Below are 22,888 nucleotides of genomic sequence, written 5' to 3'. Positions count from 1 at the left end.
ACACAATAATTAGATTGTTTCAAATTCTATTATTCTTTTAGGTTAATCAAACAAGAAAATTCTAAAAAATAAAATTACATCATTTTAATATTCTTTAGTAATCTTAAACTTCCATATCTAACTATGTATGTTATGATTGAGAAACTTGTAAAAATGACGAGGGTCACTTTCTCAAATGAGTTGGCATGGGTATGGGAAGGAGGAAAACATCAAAACTTGTCACCCAAGTTGACTAGGCAAGCGGGAATATATAGCTGCACATATATCCACCCCTTCAATTTCCATATCCATTTCCCCATTCTATGCATATTCCACAGGCTCCAATATATATTAATAATCTTTACACACACACACACACACACACGCACATATTTATGTAGATATAATATATCACGATGTTGCAGCAGTACAACCACGAGCCACTGATGAAGATGGAGATCACTGTGCTATCAGCCCAAGGCCTCAAAACCACATCGCCCTCTCTCTTCTCCAACAAAATCAGACCCTTCATCACCCTCACCACTCTCCCAGGCACTATTGCTCCTCCATGCACACCCAAAACCAACGGTGATCACACCTTCCACGCGTACAAAACAAGGGTGGATGATCAAGGAGGCGTCAACCCTACATGGGGTGACAAATTTCATGTCCCTATTGATACAACTTTCTTCAACAACAGGTATTCTTGCATACATCTCCAGCTCTTCACCAAGAGGCTCATAATGGGCCGCGCTCAGCTGGGCTGGTGCCAAATCCCCGCCCATGATATTGGGTTCCCGCCGGCCGGTTCAGCTCGGTTCTTGAGTTACCGGCTACGGGCTAGAGACGGCTCCAGAACTAATGGAATTGTGAACCTTTCTGTGAAGCTGGAGAATTTAGGTCCGGTCACCGATCACCGGCCTTTAAACTCAACGACTGCACCGGCTTTTGATATCTGTGGCACGGTCATTGGTACGCCGGTGACAACCCTACTGCCACCATTGGGTGAGTGCTCTGTTAGTTGTCAAGGGCAGAGAGGTCAGATGGGTTTTGGTTGTAAAGAGGCAGATGACTGGGACCATGTGTGATTGAGTTGAGGAGGCAATGAAAAGATTTGGGGACCTTAGACAAATTTCATGTCTTTACTTTGGTGGCGTTTATTTGCAGATTAGGTTCTTTAGGAATGTAACTTTCATGTCTATTTTCCGGAGACGAGAATAAGAACTTATTATTCCTTTGCTTGGAAACGATGTAAAAATAGAGAAATTTTTAGTTGTGATGGAAATATAAGTGGTATACGTGTTTTAATAGGAATGGTGAGAAATTTTATTTGGAAATTGTTATTGGCACTCAAAAAATCTCATTTTACACTCCAAACTTTATATATTTGGAAAGAAAAATAAACTTGTGAGGAGTGTAGAATGAGATTTTTGTAGTACCAATAACACTTCCCATTTATTTTTTAAGTTATTAACTTTTTAGCACACATATCCCCCATTTGTTTAATGACACGTGGTGTACCATTCTGTATACCGATCACACTGAAAAATTTCTCGTAAAAATGGGATGAAGATTTGAACTTGGATTACGAGCTAGTTGATAGAAATGATTTTTCTTTTCATATGATTTGTATATGGCTTTCTATAGTTAAAGAAATGCATTCCTATTTTAGCAAGTGTAAATTGATTTTTGTATAAATCTAGTTTTACTCGAAATGAATTCTGGAAAATTGAAAGGTGCGCCCTATAAAAGTTTTGAAGTTATAATTTTATTATAAGAGCTCTATACAAAACTTCTATTTGAACCCGTATATTTTAGTTCAGAAAAAAGATTTCTTTTTTGTGCTGGCCTATAACTCTAAACGTGTTACGCTACACTGAGATTCTAAACGTAATAAAGAATTTTGTTTTCGAGAAACAAATATGTTGTCTTTTCTTGGTTGAGACTTTAAGGGTGCACATCAAATGCCCAATGTTGTGAAAAGATAGATACTTGAATCAAATATCGAAGTGAGGAGAACTTTCTTGTGGCTTCCTTTCTAATAAGTTGTAGTATTTGAGACGTTAGAAAAACAAAAGCCACCATCTATTGTCAAGTATATCCAAAAGTAAAGAGTAAAAGCTCATGAAATCCAATCAAGTAACGTTCACTGCGTTGGCAATTCATCTTTCCACATTGGATAAGCGTAAAGCCAAACTTATAGACTAAGTAGCAACGGTTCTTCAACTTTAATTTAATTAGAACAGTAGTTCTTAACTAAAAATTATGACTAATGGTCATTTAACTCTTCAAAATGTGCAGCTATAATCTTTTTTATCAATTTTGTTAGAACTTTAGTTAAAATGAGTCATGTTGGAAGAATTATTGCTATAATTGGGTTAAATTTTGAGGGACCATTGCTCTAATTGGATTAAAATTGGGGGAACATTTCTCCAATTGGGTTAAAGTTGAGGAGTCATTTCTACAAAAAAATTTGCATGTAGTTTTTCATATATTGCCCATTGATTCTAACCTTACGTATCTGACACGTGACTCATTTTGACGAAAATTTTAACAGAAATAATGAAAAGAATCATAATTACACATTTTAATAAATTAAAAGATCAATAATTATAAATTTTTTATTAATAGACCATTATAAAATTAAAGAACTTTTGCTTCAATTTTCTCTTTCCAAAAGTAGAGTAAAAGCTCATGAAATCCAACCAAGTAACTTTCGGTGCAATTCATCTTTACACATTGGATACGTGTCGATACATGCCGGCTTCAGACATTAGGGGATCCCACACGTTAATTATAATCATTGCAATCTTCAAGTGCCATCTTTTTTTTCTTTTTTTTCTTTTTTTTTACGTCAAACAATTAATTTATTAAATTAAAAAAAATCACGAAATTTGAATTGACATTATAATACAAGAACAATATTCTTCCCGATTACTGTGATAAAGGAATATTTGCAACCCCATTATTTTGTTTAGTTGATTTGATTGTGATGGGCCATCTAACTCTCAACCCCATTATGAGTGCTAATTTTAAAAAGCATATTAAAAAGTGTGATCGTTATCAAATCATGTGGAAAATGGAACGGAGGCAGATCTGCCCCCCACGTTATCGTAACTTTCTCATTCTTTTTTATTTATATTTATACGGTTAAATTATATTAATATTTTATATAAATTTTTTAATAAAAATAATAAGATAAAAATATAAAAATATAAAATCTTAACATTATTTAATCGTGATCGTACAAATAAAAAAATAAATAAAAAATACACGGTAACAAGAGGGTAGACAATCTGCACTCCAAATGGAACACGCCAACTGATGCAAAACAGATAGTGCTGAGTCACTTGGCCGATCCAATTATTGTTCTCAAATTACGTCAGTGGTCCCGTTTGGTGGACCGAATGAAATTGAACTTTAGAGATATAGTTGAACTGGTAGGAATGGATTTACATAACTAGTTACATAACCCGTTATATTTCTTTTAGGCTAAATATCAGCTTCTACTCTCAAGTTTCATAGTCTTTTGGTACATAAAATTTTTTTTTATTCCAGAATCATATATCTGTTAATCAAATTGTTAACTCTGTCATTAATTAATAATGTGACGTCTATATAGTCAATAACTAAACATCACGTGTCATTAAGAGATCCACATGGAAATTAAAAATTCAAAAAAAATTTAAATTAAATATTAAAAAAAATAAAAAAAACTAAACAAAACTAAAAAACCAAAAAAACCCACCCGCACCCAGATCCTTCTCTCCTCTCTCCTCTCCACTACGCCCACCCCAAACTCAGCCATGGCTTCTCCCTCCCCTCACAACTCCAAGATGTACAACTCCCACCCCTGTGCCCACCCTCTCGTCGTCTTCCCGTCGACCCGTGTCCCTAAGAAAAAATTCAGATCGTCATCCCCAAATCCCCCCGTGCCCACCCTCCCACCCACACCCAGATCTTCCCGTCGACCCGTGTCCCTAAGCAAAAATTCACGCCCAGCAAAACCCAACTCAAACCCATCATCTAATGGCTCTGAGTCTCTTTGGCGGACGACAAAGCAACATCTTCGACCCTTTCTCTCTGGGAAGAGGGGAGAGCTCAGGATGGCATTCTCCTGACCACGAAATTTAGATCGTTGAATTTTAATCCAACGGCTCTAAACAGGAGATCTCCTAAAAAGTTATAATAATTGCAACTGTTGGATTAAAATTGAACGGCTCTGATTTCGTGGTCAGGAGGATTCCCATCCTATGCTCAGGAGAGGATCCTTTTCCTTCTCTCTGGACATCTGGTACCCATTTGAGGGGTTCGGCGCTCTGGCCAACATCCCCTCCTCCGCCCGTGAAACCACCGCCATCGCCAACACTTGCATCGACCCCGAAGGCCCACATCTTCAAGGCGGACCTCCTGGGGATAAAAAATGAGGAGGTGAAAGTGGAGGTGAAGGACGCGAGTGTGCTGCAGATCAGCGGTGAGAGGAGCCGAGAGCAGGAGGAGAAGAACGACAAGTGGCACAGGGGTGGGAGTTGCAGATCTTGGAGTTGTGAGGGGAGGGAGAAGCCATGGCTGAGTTTGGGGTGGGCGCAGTGGAGAGAGAGAAGAGAGAAGGATCTGCGTGTGGGTGGGTTTTTTTTGGTTTTAGTTTTGTTTTGTTTTTTTAATTTTTTTAATATTTAGTTAATTATTTTTTGGAATTTTTAATTTCCACATGAACCCTTAATACACGTAGCGTCCAGTTATTATCACATCATCAGTTAACAGTTTAATTAACAGATGTATGAGACTGTCTTAAAATAAACATTTTAGGTATAACTCTGAGACATCAGTTAACAGTTTAATTAACGGATGTATGAGACTGTCTTAAAATAAACATTTTAGGTATAACTCTGAGACGAAAAAAAACTTCATGTATCAAATGTTAAAAACCACGAAATTTAAGGATAGTAAACTGATATTTACCTTTTTTTTTATTTTGAATTTATAGTCAATTCAATTCGTATTATAATTTTTCTATTTTGAATTTATAGTCAATTCAATTCGTATTATAATTTTTCTCACTGAACATTGACCGGACTTCAAGTCCAATTTAATTAAAAATAACCAATCTCATAACGTCCACTAAACACGGCCTGAGTGGTTGTACAAAACATGGTAGCCAAAACAACATAAACATTTTATGTTAACAATTTATCAAGAGAATATTTTCCTTTGATAGTGATACGAATTTAGTTGAATCGAGGTTTTAGGAATGTATTGTACTTGCGCAAACGATTGACAATTGTTCGTTGAGATGACTTCTTTAGGCATTATTGGTCACTGCATACTCAACTTTAGGGTTTTTAAATAAAAATGATATCCGTACACTCATTTTTTCCTCTTGCACAATCTGGGTAAAAGAAATGATATTGGAGAACAAGGAAATTATATGAACAAATTAATCTAACATCAAACAATTTTGGTTTTTTTTTTTTTTTTTTTTGTTTTGGTTTTTCTTTTTTCGATTACAGATCCTTGCGTGCAGCTACTTAGTACCATAGTCCAATGGTAGTCTTCTTCACCTATAAGTGAGAAGTCTTGGATTTGATTATCATCAAAGGTGAATTTGAACCACATTATTGCTAGCCCATTGTGAGATTTAGCTCACTCCCTCACCCCCTTAACATAAATAACATCGTTTGTTCAAAAACAAAACAAAAAGGAAGCTCCTTGTGTGCAAGAATGTCATAACGCACAAATAAGCATCACATTAGAGGTGGTAGTTTTGCTAATAATGCTGTCCGGATACAAGAAATTGGCTGACTACCCTCAAATTTCGGTGCCTCATTCTTCTGCCTAACGGAAGAGCCTACACTGTGCCCTCCTCTGCGGATCTAAATTAGAACACCGGCGGCCTTACCGGACGTTCTCTTGTTGTGCACTATAATGCTACGTTTCTGATTTCAGATTTTGCTTCTCGAAGTTTCTTCGACCACGCTATGTTCCCGATTTCAGATGTTGCTTGCTTCTTGAAGTTTCTTCTACCACGCTACGTTCCTGATTTCGGATGTTGCTTCTTGAAGTTTCTTCTTAAACGACTTCAAACTAGGTGGGCTGTTTGTATTCCAACGAAACGATGTGCTTCGCTTTGTAAGATCGGATCTGAAAGGTGATCCTGAAGTTTGATCCGTTGATGGAGTGTCTTCGTACTCTGCAAACAAAAGGCAAAAGCTCAAATTAAACGATGATCTGAGAAGAATTTCGGTTGTAGGGCTGTAGGTAGACCAGAGAAGACAGTGAACAGAATAGCTTAAAGTAAAATTCCAAATACAAATTCAGGAGAATAGTTCCAGGCCCTGTTTCCACTACGATTTTTCCTGTGATTCTGAAGATAAAATAGTTTGATTTACATTCCTGAACCAGTTTCTTTTCAAAGAAAAAAAAAATATTCGTCAAAAAGTTGTGTCAAATGAATTGATCTTTTTCAATTTATTCAATCCGACAGCCGAAAATTAATAGGGGTGTGTGCGAAGTAAAAATGAACGTGTGGATAGTGCCCTTCTTATTTTGGCTAAAATCCACTTCTCATTAGCATACAAATCATTATGTATTATAACTCTAATAATTCAAAATTGATATTTCATGCAATTAAACCATCATCCACTTGTTCCAACATTTTTCCTTTCTTATTTTGGCCAAATCCCACTTTGTCATGAGCATGCGGATCATTATATATAACCCAAAGCAATTCAAAATGGTATTTCATGCAATCAAACCGGCGGAGAGGGAAAAAATCACCTGATGACATGGGGAATTGATATTGCCCTTTCAAGAATTTGGAGGCTTCTCTATCTTTCTTGTGGCACAAAACCCGTACCAAAGTGTGTGCGTTATGTAAACGCATGTGACTCTGATCATGTGAATCTAAGCCTGATGATATTTGTTCACTTGCAGCCATCAGCATTTGGATGATCGTTTCAGTCTACAGAAACAGAGGTTGCGTCATGCTACCAGTTTCAGTCATTCACTTGAGAGGGTATACAATTCTTATTACAATAGACCAAACCTGAAAAGAATACAAGTTCAGTATCTGCTCAGCCAATTTTGCTTCCTGCTCCACTAGTGATCGAGGAAGGCCTTCTCCATCAGCTACGAAAAATTCCTAGGAAGTTTAGCAGCACAACTCCATTAGAAAGCCACGTGTTTATATATGATTATATGTTGACATGTAATGAATATGTGGGTAAGCATGTGTGACATAGACAGGAGGAATTTCCAGCGTTCTGATCATTCTTGTAGTTCGTTGAGTTTGAAATATTAGCGGCAACCCATACCTTTAGTGTGGTCAGGTCATCCTCCATCAGTGCAATATCTGAATCACTAAATGCACGAGAAGGCCCTCCATCGAGCAGCACCCATGCAAAGCCTTCCTAAACCACATATGATGCAAGATTAAAACCACCAGAAACAGGGCCACAAATGATTAGTTTAACGAGACATACCAGTGATGCCCGACAAATGCTTGAAACCACAGCATCTCGAAGAGAGTCTTCAATAAACCCACATACATGGCCAAGGACCTACAACAATGCCTCTAAGATGAAGAAAATGCACTTGATAATATTTCATAGAAATCATATCCACAAACGCCAACAACTCAAAGTAATAGGCATATGAGTCTGCAGAGAGAGAGAGAGAGAGATTAATTCTTACAGCATCAATATGTGAAAGAACACCATCCAAACGAGCACCTTCAACATTACCACAGTACAAACCAAAAATGAATGCATGTCTGAGATCCCAGAACACGATTCTTGCACCTAGAAAAATGAATTTAGTAAACAAGATTAAGCCTAGTTGTCTTCAATCATTTTTCACATCGACACAGTTAAAAGTCAATTTGATTTCTTTCCGTGGCAAAAAAATAAGTAGGTTCCTTAATTGCACCAAGCTTAGTTGTCTTAGATATAAACAAATTAAAGGATATATAATAATAAATAATTATATATTATATAATATCATTAACAATAATACAGAATGATAAGCAACAGCAGATTGGGCTAACAGGTTTTATTAAGACAACCTGTATGGCTGAATCACCCCATCCCTTAATGTGTGGAACTTAATATTTGCAGATGCTATTCAAATATTAAGTGTAGCTACGAATGAAAGCCTATTGCCAGATGTGAATAGGAAAGCCACCGTAATTGATAATGCCATCACAAACTTCAAAGTAATCAGATAATCATCCGTATTAAGTAAAACGAGCTATCTTTTATCAGATAAAGCTTAATCGTGAAGTTTCACAAATCCACAGTAGAAAAACAGTTACAAAGAAGGAAGGTGACTTTAAAAGTATGCAGACAAATATATTTGTTAAAAATGATACTGCATGGATGAACTAAAACAAAAAAAGTTAGCTATCTTTTATTAGCACCTTCGGTGGGTTGATGAAAAAGCTAGTTCACAGAAAGGCATTGTGGATGCAAACTAATATTACACTCACCAGTAAAGTCACAAAGTTTGCTGATAGCATTTGCTGCAGTGTCCCTGATAATTTCAAAGGTGTTGACAAAGAGCTCATCAACTTGTTCATTAGATGTTGTTCTTGAAGAATGTTCCTCGTCTGATCAAATAAAAATGATCATAACAATAGTAAGTATGTCATCTGTAATTCAAAAACAAATAACCGAACTAACAGGTTGAGCAACTGTCAAGGATATCTTTAGATAAAAACCACCCTCTTTAGCTTCTCTAGTTTTTTTCCTCATGTGAAAACTTTACAGTTTATACCTAGCACGAAGCCTACGACTTACCTGACTATAGATTAAAGAGACATCATTCAGTACCAATATACCACAGTAGAGTACTAACTTACCCCATTTTTTATGAACGGGTTGTCTAACAAGTGCCCAAGATTTTCTGATGCCATCTTCTAGTATATCTATTTGTTTCTGTATAAACTGCAGAAACAAACACAAACCATTGTTTAAATAATTAATAAAAGTAACATCAAAGTGGAGGTTCCATAATCACAATTGAGGATATGAAGTTACAAATGATCCCACTAAAGAATAAAGATCTTGACTACGATAAATATCTCACAGGTATTTAAGTTAGTTTTCATGAATATGGTTTACGGTACAATAGTTCTCCTCTACATCCATGTCATATAATTAGTAGTTATACCCCAACATCTGTGCCCTCAAAATTAGGGGCGGTGACAACACCTTCAAGCTTCATCGTTCCTATATATTCCTATTCTTTCACTCTTGTGGGCTTCAGTTTAATAAAACAACAATAGGGTTCTAATATGGCTTATATACTATAATGGGAGCATTTATCCTTTAAATTCACAAATTACCACACAATGTAAACACATATTAATCCCCATTGGTATCTTCTAGTTATTTTTGAATGGGTCTTGTAGTCTTATTACCAAGCACTACTAAAATTGGGCTTATAAGCTCAAATATCCCAAGTCTCTTATCTAAAGTTCAGAAGCACTTTCATTTGTACTACATCAACTGGAATTTTCTCTTTTTTGGCCATAAATTTCATGAAAATACTTTTGATCCCACCCTTTCTCTAGCTACTGAAATCTTTATTATTTTGATACGAATGAGGAAATAATTACATGGTCCATCATGAAAATTACAACCATCAGAGAAAAGGATAAATTAGCTAGCGTCAAAGAAAATAATTTAACCATTCCAGCAAAAATCACTTTCAAAAAATGCAAAAAAAGAATGGGTGTACAAAAAATATATATATTCACTCACTTTTAAAGTGTTCAGTCTGATACAGAGTCTGGGTATCGTCAAACTATTCAACCTGTTGTACACATTGTCATCCAGAGGCATACACTCAAGCAACTTTTTCTTCATTACTGGAATCGTCGTCTCCTTGTAACGAGTCAATGGAGGAGCTGATGGATATAAATGATTCTTCTCAACTGCACAGGAGCCATTATGAATGTTTATACCAGAAACTAGATCTCCTTGTAATAAATTACAGTAATATTTGGAATATCATCAGAAAATATATAGAGGCCTTTCTGTAATAGCCAGTAAATCCCAAGAAAGTCAGCTAGCAAATCTTTCCTATTTCCATTTCTAGATCAAGCAAAGGAATAAATATTAGTAAAAAAGCCTCATTATTTCATCCATCCCACCCACACAAAAATAATAATTCTTAACATATAACTGTTTACCACCAAATCACAACAAAACAAAAATGCAAAGTAAATATATATTGAAGGTAGTGGACGTCTTTAGCAGAAAGTTTTAGTTCTCAATTTCTCAAAAGTCTCAATTAAATCTGGCACAAATTCAAAACTTCTGGTGAGCATCCTTCATTTTTCTTGATCAGGCAAAAGTATCGTCTGATAGTTATTGCTGCACAAACTGCGTCCTTCTGCAAAATCTTTCCTTTTTTCCTTTCTGATAAGTCACGTCCTCAAACTTGATAGATCATTCAGAAATTTTGTCAAGGAATTTTTCTAGTATCCTCATTATACTTTAAATGTATTAGTCAACAGTGAGATACTATTACGTTATTAACCATCAAGATCATTTTCTAGTAGAAAGCATCATCTATCCATGCCTTCACACATTGGCCCAACATCAAAAGAAAATAAGTTAAAACCACCGAAATCAAATTCAACTGTGAAGTCATGCTAAAATTGATTATAAGTTATCACGATCATTATCTCAAGTATGGTAATACGTTCAATACCTAGCTCGTCAAGCAATTTCACCAAATAGTTATCCAGGGTGTGGAAGACAACAGATAACAGAGCTTGCAAATGCGTGATGTCCATAGGGAGATTAAAACCAAAAAATTGATCCACACTCTGCAAGTTGGAGAAAAAAAAAAGCAACGAAATGGCATAAATATCAAAGCTGATTGGACATATTTTTAAAGAAATAATGAGAACGGTGCAATGGGGTAATCCTCAAAATCAATTAAAAACAATTAATACTGAGAGTTATCTTTTTTCTTATTAAGTAAATGTAAATTACAATTAGATTCATTTCTTATAAGAGGAAAATATAATAATCATTGGGCACTTAAGAGAAGATTTCTAAGTGAAAGGAGAAAAGGAACAGAGAAATGCAAAGAGCTCAATTCTTTGTTCATATCTCTTGACGATTCAGTGAATCTCTATCAGAAATATCATGGAAACATGGCAAACAGTCAGAGAAGAAAAAGGAATTCTCAGTTCAATAAAGTGCAACAAACCACGTTCTAGCTCTAATACATACCTCTTCTACAATTCTAAATACTTCAATTATTGATGCTGCCTGTCTTTGCTGAGTCGACAAAGGCTCCCACTCCTGCACATAACAAAAATTCAAAAGATAATGTACTCATTATATAGAAGAGAAGACATTCTCTTCTTAAAGCATGTCCAAACTTGAAACTTGTTAAGTGGTTACCAATAGTTATGTAAATACTCAACACATACATCAGAAATCAAACTTATCTAGGACTAAATAGAAGAAAAAGAATAAATACTATCCACGAATTCGAAACCAGTGCAACATTCATTCATTCTTGTGCCGGACACTGTTACATCTTGCTAACACCATAGGGATCAACCCAACTAATCCCTAAATACCATCCATTTAGAACTATTGATTATACACCTCAAGAAGAATAGAACAGGCCCAAATTATGGAAAAAATGAGGGGAAGACAGAGAAATTTAACAAATTGTTCCTTGCCCTCATCTTATGCTCCCCTTCTCACATGCACAAGTACACACGAACGCCAATGCTTCATTGTCTTACAGTTTGATCACCAACATTGCTAATCAAAAGTGGTACATTACCTAATGGTTGCCTAGTATCACACTATCAGTTTGTTTGATCAGCTATTATGCGGCAAGAAGATAAATGGATTTAACTTCTTATCAGTTTGTTTGACAAGCTATTAAGCTATTACGTTATCTTTCCCTGTTAATTTAGTGCATTTGTTTACCCAGGCAGGTGGGAGGGAAAAGATTAAAGTGCACCATTCAAGTCTACATAGAGCCAACCTCAAGATCAAATGCGCGTCCAGTCCACTCCAAGATACGTTCATGCTGAGCAATCACCCAATCAAGAATGAGAGGTTTAGCAACTTCACCAATCTGCTCAAAAACAAAAGCACAAACAGATCATTCTTTGACTTATCATCTAATTAAAGTTGAATTATCAATTACAACAAAGGATAAAAGCTGAAGAACACAGGAACATATTAGCGCTCTAGAATGAATGTGTGGTGCAAGTCTTTTCAAAACTGAAAGTGTCCAACAAGCAACAGACAAAATGCACAGCCTAAGTTAAATTGAATGCTATCAAGTTCCTGAAATCTCCAGAACAGAGTGACCATCTCCCCATGTAAGGCATTAATGGGGAGAAAAGATCTCAAATGTTTCCTAATCCACAGAACAGAATGATTATATTACCAGCAGTATAATCAAATGCAAGCAGAAAGAAGCATAAACGTATAAAGAAGAATGCAGTAAACTGAAATAATTTTTTCATATAACATTTAGCATTGGCTGCAGTTGAAATTCAGAAACTCAGTTAATAGACCTAAGTGGCACCTTAGGCTAGTAGATTTGCTAACCAAAATTCCAGATACATAAAAGCATAATTACACACAAAAGTAAAAGAATTTCAGTAGAATTCTGTACTTTTTCATTTTTCCGGGTTGGTATATATGGATGAGATATAACAATAAAATATATAAATCATAAACTAACCGGATAATGGCGCAAATGTTTGCTATTTGCTCCATCAACAAGATTATATAGCTGAGTTAGGCCATGATCCAATAAATCAGCAGCTGGAAGAACTGCTTTAACATCTTCAGAGAGAGATGATACCCCATCAAGAAATGGTTTCTACACAACAACACAACGAATCAATCACAAGTTTCACAGCGTACCAGCTGCAAATAGATTGATAATTCATTTATTAAAAGTGCAAAAACAAACCAGTCTTCCCCAAAAAATCTGGTGCAATAGCATAGCCACGATTGTCACAGATTTAGGACACCATTTACATATCTCTGGGTAGAAGACATTGAACTCTTTCTCAGATATCAACCTGAGTTCATTTGCAAGTACTTCCAAGGGATGCCTTTTTTCCACTTTGGATAAATGTTCTACGTTACTTGCTGCCTAACAATATAAACAGTTGTCTTTTTCAACAGATAGAAATCTAAATTTTATACAAACTTGAAATCATAAGCATTTCGTACCCGCCTGTATGCTGCTTCAATGGACCTTTCCACATAAGATTCAAATATTTTAGCAGTGTCCTCGTCTGGAATATTCAACCTGCTCAACTGCATATAAGAAAATTTTCATGAGATTATATATCCTTTCAATTACTCCAACTCAAGTCCAACCGCCAAGCTTCTTTATCCCATAAATAAAAACATCAGACATGAAGAAAACAACCCTACCTACTGCTTTGTGTAGTTAAATATTTAATCAAGCAACAATTGTAACCATATTAGACATATGGAAATATTATAATTCATTTAAAACCACAAGTTCGCATTACTAGCTAGGAGTGCAGCAAGGCTAACCTTATTATCACCACCATCGCCAAAAGTATAAATGCCAACTACTGACAATAAGCTCATCACCCTCTTTATGTGATAAGGTTGCTGAAATAAAAATCTCATAATTAGAACGTAACATTTGGAAATCCAAAAGTGTTGCAATATGTAAATTTTAATAAAACATCGAAGGACATAAAAGAAAAATGATACATGTAAACATTGGCTAACAAAGAAGTTACAATGTTCAGACGACCGCCATTTCATTTCACATTTGAGTAACACTGATACAATGATTTAAATGGCACAAAAAATAAAAAAAAGAAGTAAAGATTGCAGGTACACAATGCTGCATTGAAATGTTTTCTCTTCATAAAACCAAAAACAAAATGGGACATGATATAACCTGACTAAAATGGAGATGATAGTCTTCCAGTTTACTCTCACACCAGATGCTTATTGAGTAGAAGACAGCGTCAACCAAACTAAGTTTTATCTCGCTGTCATTGCACTGCCTAGAACATAGCAGGCTATTGCTATATAGCCTCAACTTCTTATCATCACCTTTAGCTGATATAAGTTTCAGCAACTCCACTGTTGCACATTCTAATAGCAAAGGCTCGCCTGTTTCAACAAACTTCAACACAGAAACTTGCCTCAGATAACTATTCGAGATGGTATTAAGCATTGAATGGCAAATGAAGGACAAAGGTACTGGTAACCGGAAAACTGATGGTGCAAGATTCACTCAACCCATTACTCCAAAAATTTAAAAAGTTTTTATTCTGTCGGAATTTAATATAGGCTGTTTAAACAGACTTTTGTTCACCCAGTGTGCTAATAATGCAATAAAAGTAACATCTTTCACAACAAAGCCCACACAAATTTAAAGAAGGATAAATGATTACTATAATTCAATCCAGATTGAAGAATGCATTTATAAAGTTGATTCGCGAAACATGCTACATAAATGTTAAACGTTAAAGATATCATGTTTACCTGTTGGAAAAGGACCCACCCATATATTGCATCATGGATTTTTTGAGTGATGCCTAAAGTGGACCATGTCAATTTTAAAAGCATCAGGAACTCATCGGCTTCCTAATAGGATGAAAGCAGCAAATTTGAGCTTCACCAGAATTAAACTACAAGGACATAAAAAGAAATTGCTTAACTGAAATTAAGACAATGATATATCTACCGCTATTAGCTGGCCTTCATCAAGAGCATCAAACACACCAAGAAGTAGTTTCTCATAAAGTCTAATATTCAGGTGATACCCAGAAGTCCAATAATAGGTCTCACTTTCGATACCCAAGTGCCCTGGAAGAGATGAGAACTTCAAAGCCACCTGTTTGATAACTGATAGAACCTCAGCCCGTTCGGAAAGAGACATAAAGTCCCATTCCTGCAATATCGAGATAACAAATCAGAGCCATTATTGAATTGTCGGGACAACTAAAATAAACAAAATAAGCACCTCTCAATTAGTATTCAAAATTTCATATTCACCATTTCTACAATGTTGTAAACTCACGAGGACACACCTTTGCATTTCTGACCATAGCAAGAGCACTCGTAATAGCTCGATTATCATGTGCTACAAGGTTAGCAGAAAAACAAAGAAGTTCTTCTAATATACTTGCCTACAAAATGAGTAGAAAAACAATACATCAATTCAAAGCTTAAAATCCTTAAGTACAACAAAAGCATGACGAGAACTACGCAGATATCTTGTCAATTATCAATTCGTCAACCTCTGGATTAAACAATTAAACAGGCGAACAGATTTTGACACGGCCCATTGTACATTACCTAGAAGTTACAGAAAAAACTACTACAACTACTGCTAAGGTCACTACGGAAATGCCTTATATGTCGACCTTTCAAGTCAGCGCAACTCTAAAATTCTTCACCGGCAGGCAACCTAAGGCCCAAACTGAGAACAGTCATGATAAGGCAAGCAATTAGTCTACCCTAACCCTACTGATAGGGCTATTGCTTGAGGTACTAAATTCATGCAATCGCAAGCCAACCAGTATTACATTATGCAAAGACAGGTCGCTAAAAGCTTTCCTAGTTTACAACATGTCTTTCAAAGTACATGGTTATATGAATCTCACTTAAACTAATTCCTGGTCAATGAGTTTTTGCCCTACTACTACTACATGTGAAGGGTGTCTGACTAATATGACAATTTACCACATTCACCTATTTGCTCTAGCCAGTTCTGAAGTTAAAAGGACTCGATTCTAAACTATTCAAAAGTTGACCATACCTGTCTATTCTTCCACTGCATATAAGACTTTTCATTTGGAAAATCAGACTTAAAAGTTCCATTTACAAGCCCCAACAAGATTTGAGGAACATCGATTTGTGCCCGCGTTCTCCCTGACGCTAACAGCATCAACTTTTGCCTAGTGCTTTCATCCATCGCTTCTGAAATCTACCAAAGAAGAAATAATTGCTTCTGAAATGAAATAGTCAAAGTATTTGAGCAAGAAAGGAAAACTGAGTGACAAACAGAAATATCCTTCTCTTCAACACATCGGTGTTTGCAATCAGTAATAGGGGCATGTATGTCATTAAAAGCTATCTATTATGAAAGCTACAAACAGAAGTAAATATATATTTGCATAAGCTTTTTCTTTACCCCTTCTTTCTAGAAGCTCTTTATTTAAGTGGTAGAGCTATGGAAGAATAACTTAAAATTAGACTGGTATAAGCTAGACCTTCGTAATAACCTTCATTCTCTCTCACAGAAGTTGGAAAGTATTTCCGGAATATATCACCCAACTGTTCTAAGAGTAAGACACACATCATATATCTTTCCCAGCAGATGATTGTATAAATTCAAAGTACACTGTTTCGAATTCAAAGTCAGAGATAATTGACGATACCAGGTGATGCATAAAGTTAAAAAAAAGATTATATAAATTCGTATTAATGAGTGCATTCGGTTATGAATGTGATATGTATAAATTTGAACAACTTTCCAGACATGGGAATCCTTAATATATGCAGAATATACATCAAACTGGAAATCTTTCTGCATATTTCCATAAAGGACATAAAATTGCAGCTCCGAAGTGAATTTAATAAAGTTTACCTGCATTTGCACACGGATGGTGTGGATGAGCCGTAAATCTCTTTCAAGTGGTTGAGACTGCACATTTGTTGTTTCCCTTCTACTCTTCAATCGTGACAGCAATTTCGAACTCCTTTGCTTCTTTCTATCCTCAACTGAACATATTACAATCCTGTCATAGAAAGGCAAAGAGTAAGACAACAAGAGAGCAATGGAGGGTAAAAGACTGATTCTACATCAAATCAATATCTCAAAATTACATAACTGCATGAAAGAAATATGAGTTTCACCACACACATACACAGAAAAGGAGAAAATAGAGATTACCCAGAAGTTGCCAAGGATGCTAACAATATTTCATAGGCTGACTCCCGCAAGTCATCATCCGACAATCCTTCAAAAATTCTGAAGCTATGTTACAGTTTTACTTAAAACTTAATATGTTGAAGGAACTTCAGCATACATATACACATCTTAAACAAACAAAAAACAAACAAAAAGACAAAATAAATCGTGGAGTGGATAACTTCATTACTAGAAAAGAAGATGCTGCCTATCATTTGAGGAACCTCTGATTTCATAACATTTTCTTCACAAATGACCATATCAAATTGTATGACACACTAATTTATCATAAATACCATAGGCAAAGTAACCAATACCTGTGTTTAGATGAGGCAATCCCAACGGTAGCACTTTAACCTCTTCAACATGCTTTGGAGGTGCACTTGGCATGGCTCTATATTTGAAACCATAGTCATCACCAGCCTTTTCATTGTCCTCAACACTCAAAGAATTCAGCTGTGCGGATGAACTTGATGCATTGTTAGCGGTCCGGTTCACATGTACGGGAGGAGGCACACGCCGAGGAGGTGATCCAGATGATTCTGGATCAGAAACTAGAAAAAAGGAATCCCCTAATTCGGATTGAATCTGCCCGAAAAATTAAAAAAGCAAATGATAATGAAAATTAATCCTAACAGAGTGTAATAAAATGTAAACTCAAGTCCTCCAAAAAGTTTCTGGATATGTTTAATCTCTCTTAAATAGCTTTTGTTGAAACATTTCTCGCTTTTCGCCCAGTTCTCGAACAAAAGCAAACCAACAACTAGAACCGAAACAAGAATCGCAATTTCGAAACTCAAAAACTTAGAACAGAAACATATTCAGTAGATAGTCAAGTTTTACCATTAGAGGGTAAGAAGATTCGTGAAAGTACTTCCTGGTTGCTTCAGATATATCCACCACTCCACCTGTTTCCAAAACAGTTTTCAAAAACACAAAAAATGAGCTAAAATTAGACCAAAATTCAAGTATTATTATTCAGCTGAATTCGAAGCAAAAAGGTGAAGGAAAAAAAAAAGAGACTTGCCAGATTTGACGCAGTCGAGGACATAGTCGGCGCTGATAGTATCGAAATCGATGTGGGAGAGGGAGGCGGCGGACGCGGGGGCGGAGTCTGACCCGGACGGCGTTCGGACGAGACCCGACGAAAAGAGGAATTCTAAGAGCTTGCGACGATCACGGCGATATCGCTGCAGCAAAGGTTGGAGGTGCTCCATCGTCAGCAGCTAACTCCTACTTGACGGCAGAGACAGGGACAAGATCATCGGTGGTCGTACAATTGGAGGAGGAGCGCGAAAACAATGCCCGCAATGCGGCTGCTGTTTCATGCTTTCGGCAGATGCTTTTTGCTTTTGTTTATTTTTCGGGTTAAATTATACTTTTTGCCACTCGGTTTTGATTATTTTTAAGTTGACCCCTTCTTCTGTTTTTTCTTTACTTTTTCTCCGCAGTTCATTTGAATTTGAAATCGGAATTTTATTTAAAGATGCCAAAAGTTTCTTTAAATTTACCTTTTTGACGAGGGAGTGGATAGTTGAAGAATTTCCCCCTTTTTCTTTTCATCAAACTGCCCATGGCATTTGAGTTCAAATCTCTTTTGCTACATAGGACTATGTTCTAGTGATAATACTTTTCAATTAACATTCTTAAGTTTGATCCTCGTGTTAATTGTTAGCATATAAAAACTCACATGTGAGATTAAAAAGATAAAATTAACCTCACATACAACCCTACGTGCTAACAAATAATTGACAGAATTTTCAATTTTTGACCAAAGAATTGACGGAATTTTTAATTTTGAACATAAATCCAACTTAACCACATGGACTATCTTCCAACAATACCATCACCACAGGGTACTAATAATCCAATTAGGCCGAAGAACATTTTATTCGCTACTCACTAAAAAAAAAAAATGTTGGTTTATGTGAAGCCACGTTAACAAGGCTCATGCCTAAATAAACTTATTAACATTTTAATAACACATTTCTACACAATCAACTGAACTTTCTTCGAACAAGAAACAGCCGTTCGCATTGTAAATACAACTCGAGACAACCGTCTCTGTGTGATACTAAATAATTACCGCGGAAATGCCCTGGCAACACCCATGTACACAAGGCACCTAAAGAACGCCATAGCAACCACGAATACGATGCGCCATTGTCATCGTCGCTACTACGACACCAACAGATCAATGACAACTGCTATGCCTACTCTACAACAGCAAACATCAACAATGACAATATAGAAAACCTGCAGTGTATCGAGGGCGAAGCTTTGCATTGGATTACCCTCCAGCAGGACGTCTAAAGCCTGCATTTGAGTCCGATGTCACCCAATGCCAAGATTTGCATAACATTACACTCAAGTCTCGAGCAAGAATTTTTATGTAATTCCGCAGCGTGCCCTGCACAAGTCTCTAATTAGAAGAATTCTACACTTCCCCTTGATCCTGGCTGCTACTCTTCAAGATATTGTACTTGCAGAGAGGACAGGTAGCGTTGATAAAAAGCCACTTGTCAATGCAGGAACAGTGAAAATGGTGGCTACAAGGAAGTTGCCTTAGTTCCACTCCATCGTCATAAGAAGAAAGGCAGATGCAGCACTCCTGTAAGTCACAATGATCATCATTCAAATGTCACAAAAATCTTTTTACCAATCCAAAGATTTCGTTGGTCCACACATTACATAAGAATACAAAACAAATCCAATTATATAACCGGTCCAAATTGAAACCGTTCCTCCTTAACTACCAGAACTCAAGAGAGTAAAGAAGAGTATGAGCCAAAAGTCAAGAACCGCTTACCGCATCCTCCTGAGAAAGAACATGTTCAATCGGTGAATCTGTTCCACATTCAGTCATTACTCCTCCACCTAGTACATCGCCGGCAACTTTCTCATTGGCAACTTTTCTGAATTTGAATTTTGAAAGCTGTTCGATGTCTTCCTTAGATGCTCCATCCTGCTTCAGTAACAGGTCAGACAAACATAAAAGGGAACGAGAAAAAAAGCCATCACTATTGAATATAATATTCTTCGAACTACACTCTAGTAAATTTATAAACGATGAGGAGGCAAATTGACAGAGTAAACAACAGTTCCAAGTTTTAGTTACAACAACAAAACATCAAGCACTGGCCCATCAAATTTTTTTTGTCAGGCCCATTAAATTTGATGCAACTAAAAGAGAGCCAGAACAAATTAAATGAAACAAATTAGTATAACAATAATAAATCTTTCATCCCAAAGTGCACCAAGGGAAACTACCATAATCAATTTTTCCAACCCTCTTTTATCAACAAAACCATGAAATTCAACCATCTTTCAGTACTATCAAATATGAGAAGGATATAATAGATATTCTGAGGGGATGAAAGTTTAGCAGTTAACGGAAGAATGGATTGGTATAATATAGTGCAGCCTATTTTACCAACACAGGAACTCGCCCGTTTAATTGAGCTCATGAAGGCTATCAACAAACTTCTATAAAAAACATCAGAGCTGGACTTGCCAACCCACCCCAGATAAAGTTATGCTAAACGGGAATCAAACCATCTTAGTGGAGTTCCATTTTTAGAGTCCAAATCCTCCTACTGAGAATCTTGATACATTGATATTTCCGTTCAAACTAACAAGAATCGACTAATTTTTGTTATTATCAAATAATTGGAAAATAAAGTTTGCTATCGCAGAATCATATATAACTTGTCAATTTCCAGTTTCATTTTTCAACCATCTACTTTAGCACTTATCAACCAGTATTACAGCAATATTCGCCTAACCTACAGAATGGTAATGATAGAAGACACTAATAGTTATGAACATGAAAATCAACATACCCCCACAGACAAAAAAAGAGATTACTGGGGATGAGAACTACCTGATCTGCGACAGCATATAAAAGTGCAATAATGCACGGAAGACAGCAACAAACTGCGATACCAATGATACATGCCAGTGCAACACAGAAAACGACAAAAAACACATCAAAACCCAGGAAAATTATACATAACCTGCAGATAAAGCCACATTGCCATAGTTAAGAGTTTATCCCTGATTTTCAAATAAATGGATGTGAGACAGAGAGAGAACACAAACCAGTAAAGCTGAGGGGAGGCACGCGCTAAAGACTGACCACCTGCCGATACCCAATAAAACCCAATGATCCACCAGATAAACGAAAACATTGTATTTGCAGATTCCAGGTGCTTAGCAACACTGCTGAAAGATACAAGCAAAAACAATAATCAGACATGAAATTACTACAAACGAAACAAACAACAGCACATGTCAGTTAATTTCTCACACATTACTGGCACCAAATATAGCAGCATCCTACAATCCCAGTACAAAACCAGTTCAGTCGTCAATAACCGATTCTAACATCCATGCGTATAGACAGGTACCATACAAAATTTCAGATTTCGAAAGCTTCAAACGAAATAAAACCGGTGCCATCAGAAATCCGTAAATGCGAAGAAGAATCATAATTTTGCATAAATACGCAAAACCTTGAATTCATTTCAAAGAGAATGGGGCCAACCTACAAGTAAACTATACTAAGAATCAAATGCCATCAGCAACAATGTCAAAGACAGAAAAACCTTAAAAACATCACCATTCTTGGAGCAAAATTTACGCATTCGAACAACAAAATCATAAATTTCCAGCAACTCACATCAACCCGCCAACAAACACCACATAAGAAAGACAAAAACATTTAGATTTGCATTGTACAGATAACGTTGTTGTTACCTGGTACCCTCCTCAGTCACATGATCAGCCAACGACACGTACTGAGATGACGAATCCCCCTCTCTCAACCCAGAACTCAAATTCCCAACACTCCCCACCCCTTCCTCCCCAGAAATCACCCCCGAAAACCGGCTTCTCTGCCTGCACTGCCGCCTCCGAAACTCGACGCAAACACAAACCATATGCACCACGCACTGCAACGCGTACCCCACGATCCACAGCCTCAGGGGCATATCCGGCAGTTCGTACCGGCTAAGAACCAGGACAGTCGCCGCCACGACGACGAAGGCGAAGTTCCAGATGATGTCGAGAACCACCACCGGCTTGGAGTACGCCCAATCGCTCTGCCTCTCCTCCAATTGCTCCGCCGCGGTCTCCCGGACCAGCATCGACGGCTCGCGCATGAGGCGGCGGCTGCTGGCCTGGCGCAGAAACCTCGCGGCCTGCCGCAGGCTCTGTCGGCGCGCGAATTGCTGGCGCCCCGAGTTCGACTCGTCGGACGACCCGCCCGAGTTGCTAATCAGCGGCGTCGTGTCGACGATGTCCTCCGAGGATCGGTTCGGCGAGGCCATTTCGGGAATTCGAATCGGAATTTGGGGATTTTAATTTTTTGCGAGCTCGTCGAATGGAACGCCCTGACTCGGGGAGTTAAATCGTCGACTCAGCCCATGCAGATCGCTGAAACGGTGCGTTTGGGGCGGGCGCTCAGATCGCTCTGTTGCGGTGAGAACATGGAACGATGATGGAGATAAGACAACGCCGACGCTGACGATAATGTCGTTCGAATACGGCCTTGGAATTTTTGTCTTTTTTGTTTTCTGTTCATTTGACCAGGGCGCAGGTAAAATTTAATAATTTAATTGACCGTACCGTAGACGGTTCGTTTGGTAATTACAGTTTTTTTTAGTATAATCATATATTTTACAATAAGAAGGGTAACATCGGATCAGTCGCACGGTATACAACTTAATTTAATATTGAATTTGTCATTTACGAGATTTAAAATTTCTCACTTATAAGTAAATAAGAATACAACTAGACTCTAGTACTGAATGGCGGTAATTACAGTTTAACTTGGATAATATTTCGGTAGTGGGACCAACTAAAAGGGTTAGGGAGTTTCCTTGATTTTTGATTTATCAAAAGGTTTGGGGCTCGTTTTGGATTCCAAAAGTAATTG

General features: G+C 37.0%; 2 protein-coding genes and 1 pseudogene across 6 annotated transcripts; 1 reads left to right on the top strand and 2 right to left on the bottom strand.

Moving 5' to 3' along the window:
- The first annotated feature begins 270 nt into the window (after positions 1-270).
- LOC125479768 lies at positions 271-1,289 on the top strand (annotated as a pseudogene).
- Positions 1,290-5,685: 4,396 nt separating this feature from the next.
- On the bottom strand, positions 5,686-18,247 carry LOC103958485 (protein unc-13 homolog). Of its 2 annotated transcripts, XM_009370745.3 has the most exons (26): positions 17,978-18,247; positions 17,794-17,858; positions 17,268-17,538; positions 16,933-16,999; positions 16,627-16,777; positions 15,796-15,963; positions 15,065-15,163; positions 14,719-14,925; positions 14,517-14,618; positions 13,924-14,154; positions 13,545-13,625; positions 13,212-13,298; positions 12,946-13,131; positions 12,712-12,852; positions 12,001-12,093; positions 11,226-11,297; positions 10,696-10,813; positions 9,741-9,913; positions 8,837-8,921; positions 8,465-8,584; positions 7,672-7,778; positions 7,461-7,538; positions 7,293-7,388; positions 7,025-7,120; positions 6,757-6,940; positions 5,686-6,169 (listed from the first exon to the last, which is right to left on the bottom strand). In XM_009370745.3, exons 1-26 carry the CDS (start codon positions 18,165-18,167, stop codon positions 6,000-6,002), a joined length of 3,438 nt encoding a protein of 1,145 aa, XP_009369020.2. In that variant the 5' UTR covers positions 18,168-18,247; the 3' UTR covers positions 5,686-5,999. The 2 variants fall into 2 exon arrangements, 1 of the variants encoding a protein (XP_009369020.2); XR_007260207.1 differs by lacking the exon at positions 5,686-6,169 and having other exon boundaries at positions 6,894-6,940; positions 7,293-7,384.
- A 641-nt stretch (positions 18,248-18,888) lies between these two features.
- LOC103958486 (E3 ubiquitin-protein ligase At1g12760) lies at positions 18,889-22,493 on the bottom strand. Of its 4 annotated transcripts, none has more exons than XM_009370750.3 (5): positions 21,709-22,493; positions 21,052-21,171; positions 20,834-20,966; positions 19,760-19,918; positions 18,889-19,561 (listed from the first exon to the last, which is right to left on the bottom strand). In XM_009370750.3, the coding sequence occupies exons 1-5, from the start codon at positions 22,278-22,280 to the stop codon at positions 19,388-19,390; spliced, it is 1,158 nt and encodes a 385-aa protein (XP_009369025.2). In that variant the 5' UTR covers positions 22,281-22,493; the 3' UTR covers positions 18,889-19,387. The 4 variants fall into 4 exon arrangements, with proteins under 4 accessions (XP_009369025.2, XP_009369023.2, XP_009369026.2 ...); XM_009370748.3 differs by having other exon boundaries at positions 21,052-21,174; positions 21,709-22,490; XM_009370751.3 differs by having other exon boundaries at positions 19,760-19,915; positions 21,709-22,489.
- Between the last annotated feature and the right edge of the window lie 395 nt (positions 22,494-22,888).

This window comes from the organism of the source record quoted next, unplaced genomic scaffold, assembly GCF_019419815.1.
Source record: "Pyrus x bretschneideri cultivar Hongxiangsu unplaced genomic scaffold, Pyrus_bretschneideri_v1 Contig3, whole genome shotgun sequence".
Classification (NCBI taxonomy): domain Eukaryota; kingdom Viridiplantae; phylum Streptophyta; class Magnoliopsida; order Rosales; family Rosaceae; genus Pyrus; species Pyrus x bretschneideri.
This window is presented reverse-complemented; position numbering and strand designations above follow the sequence as displayed.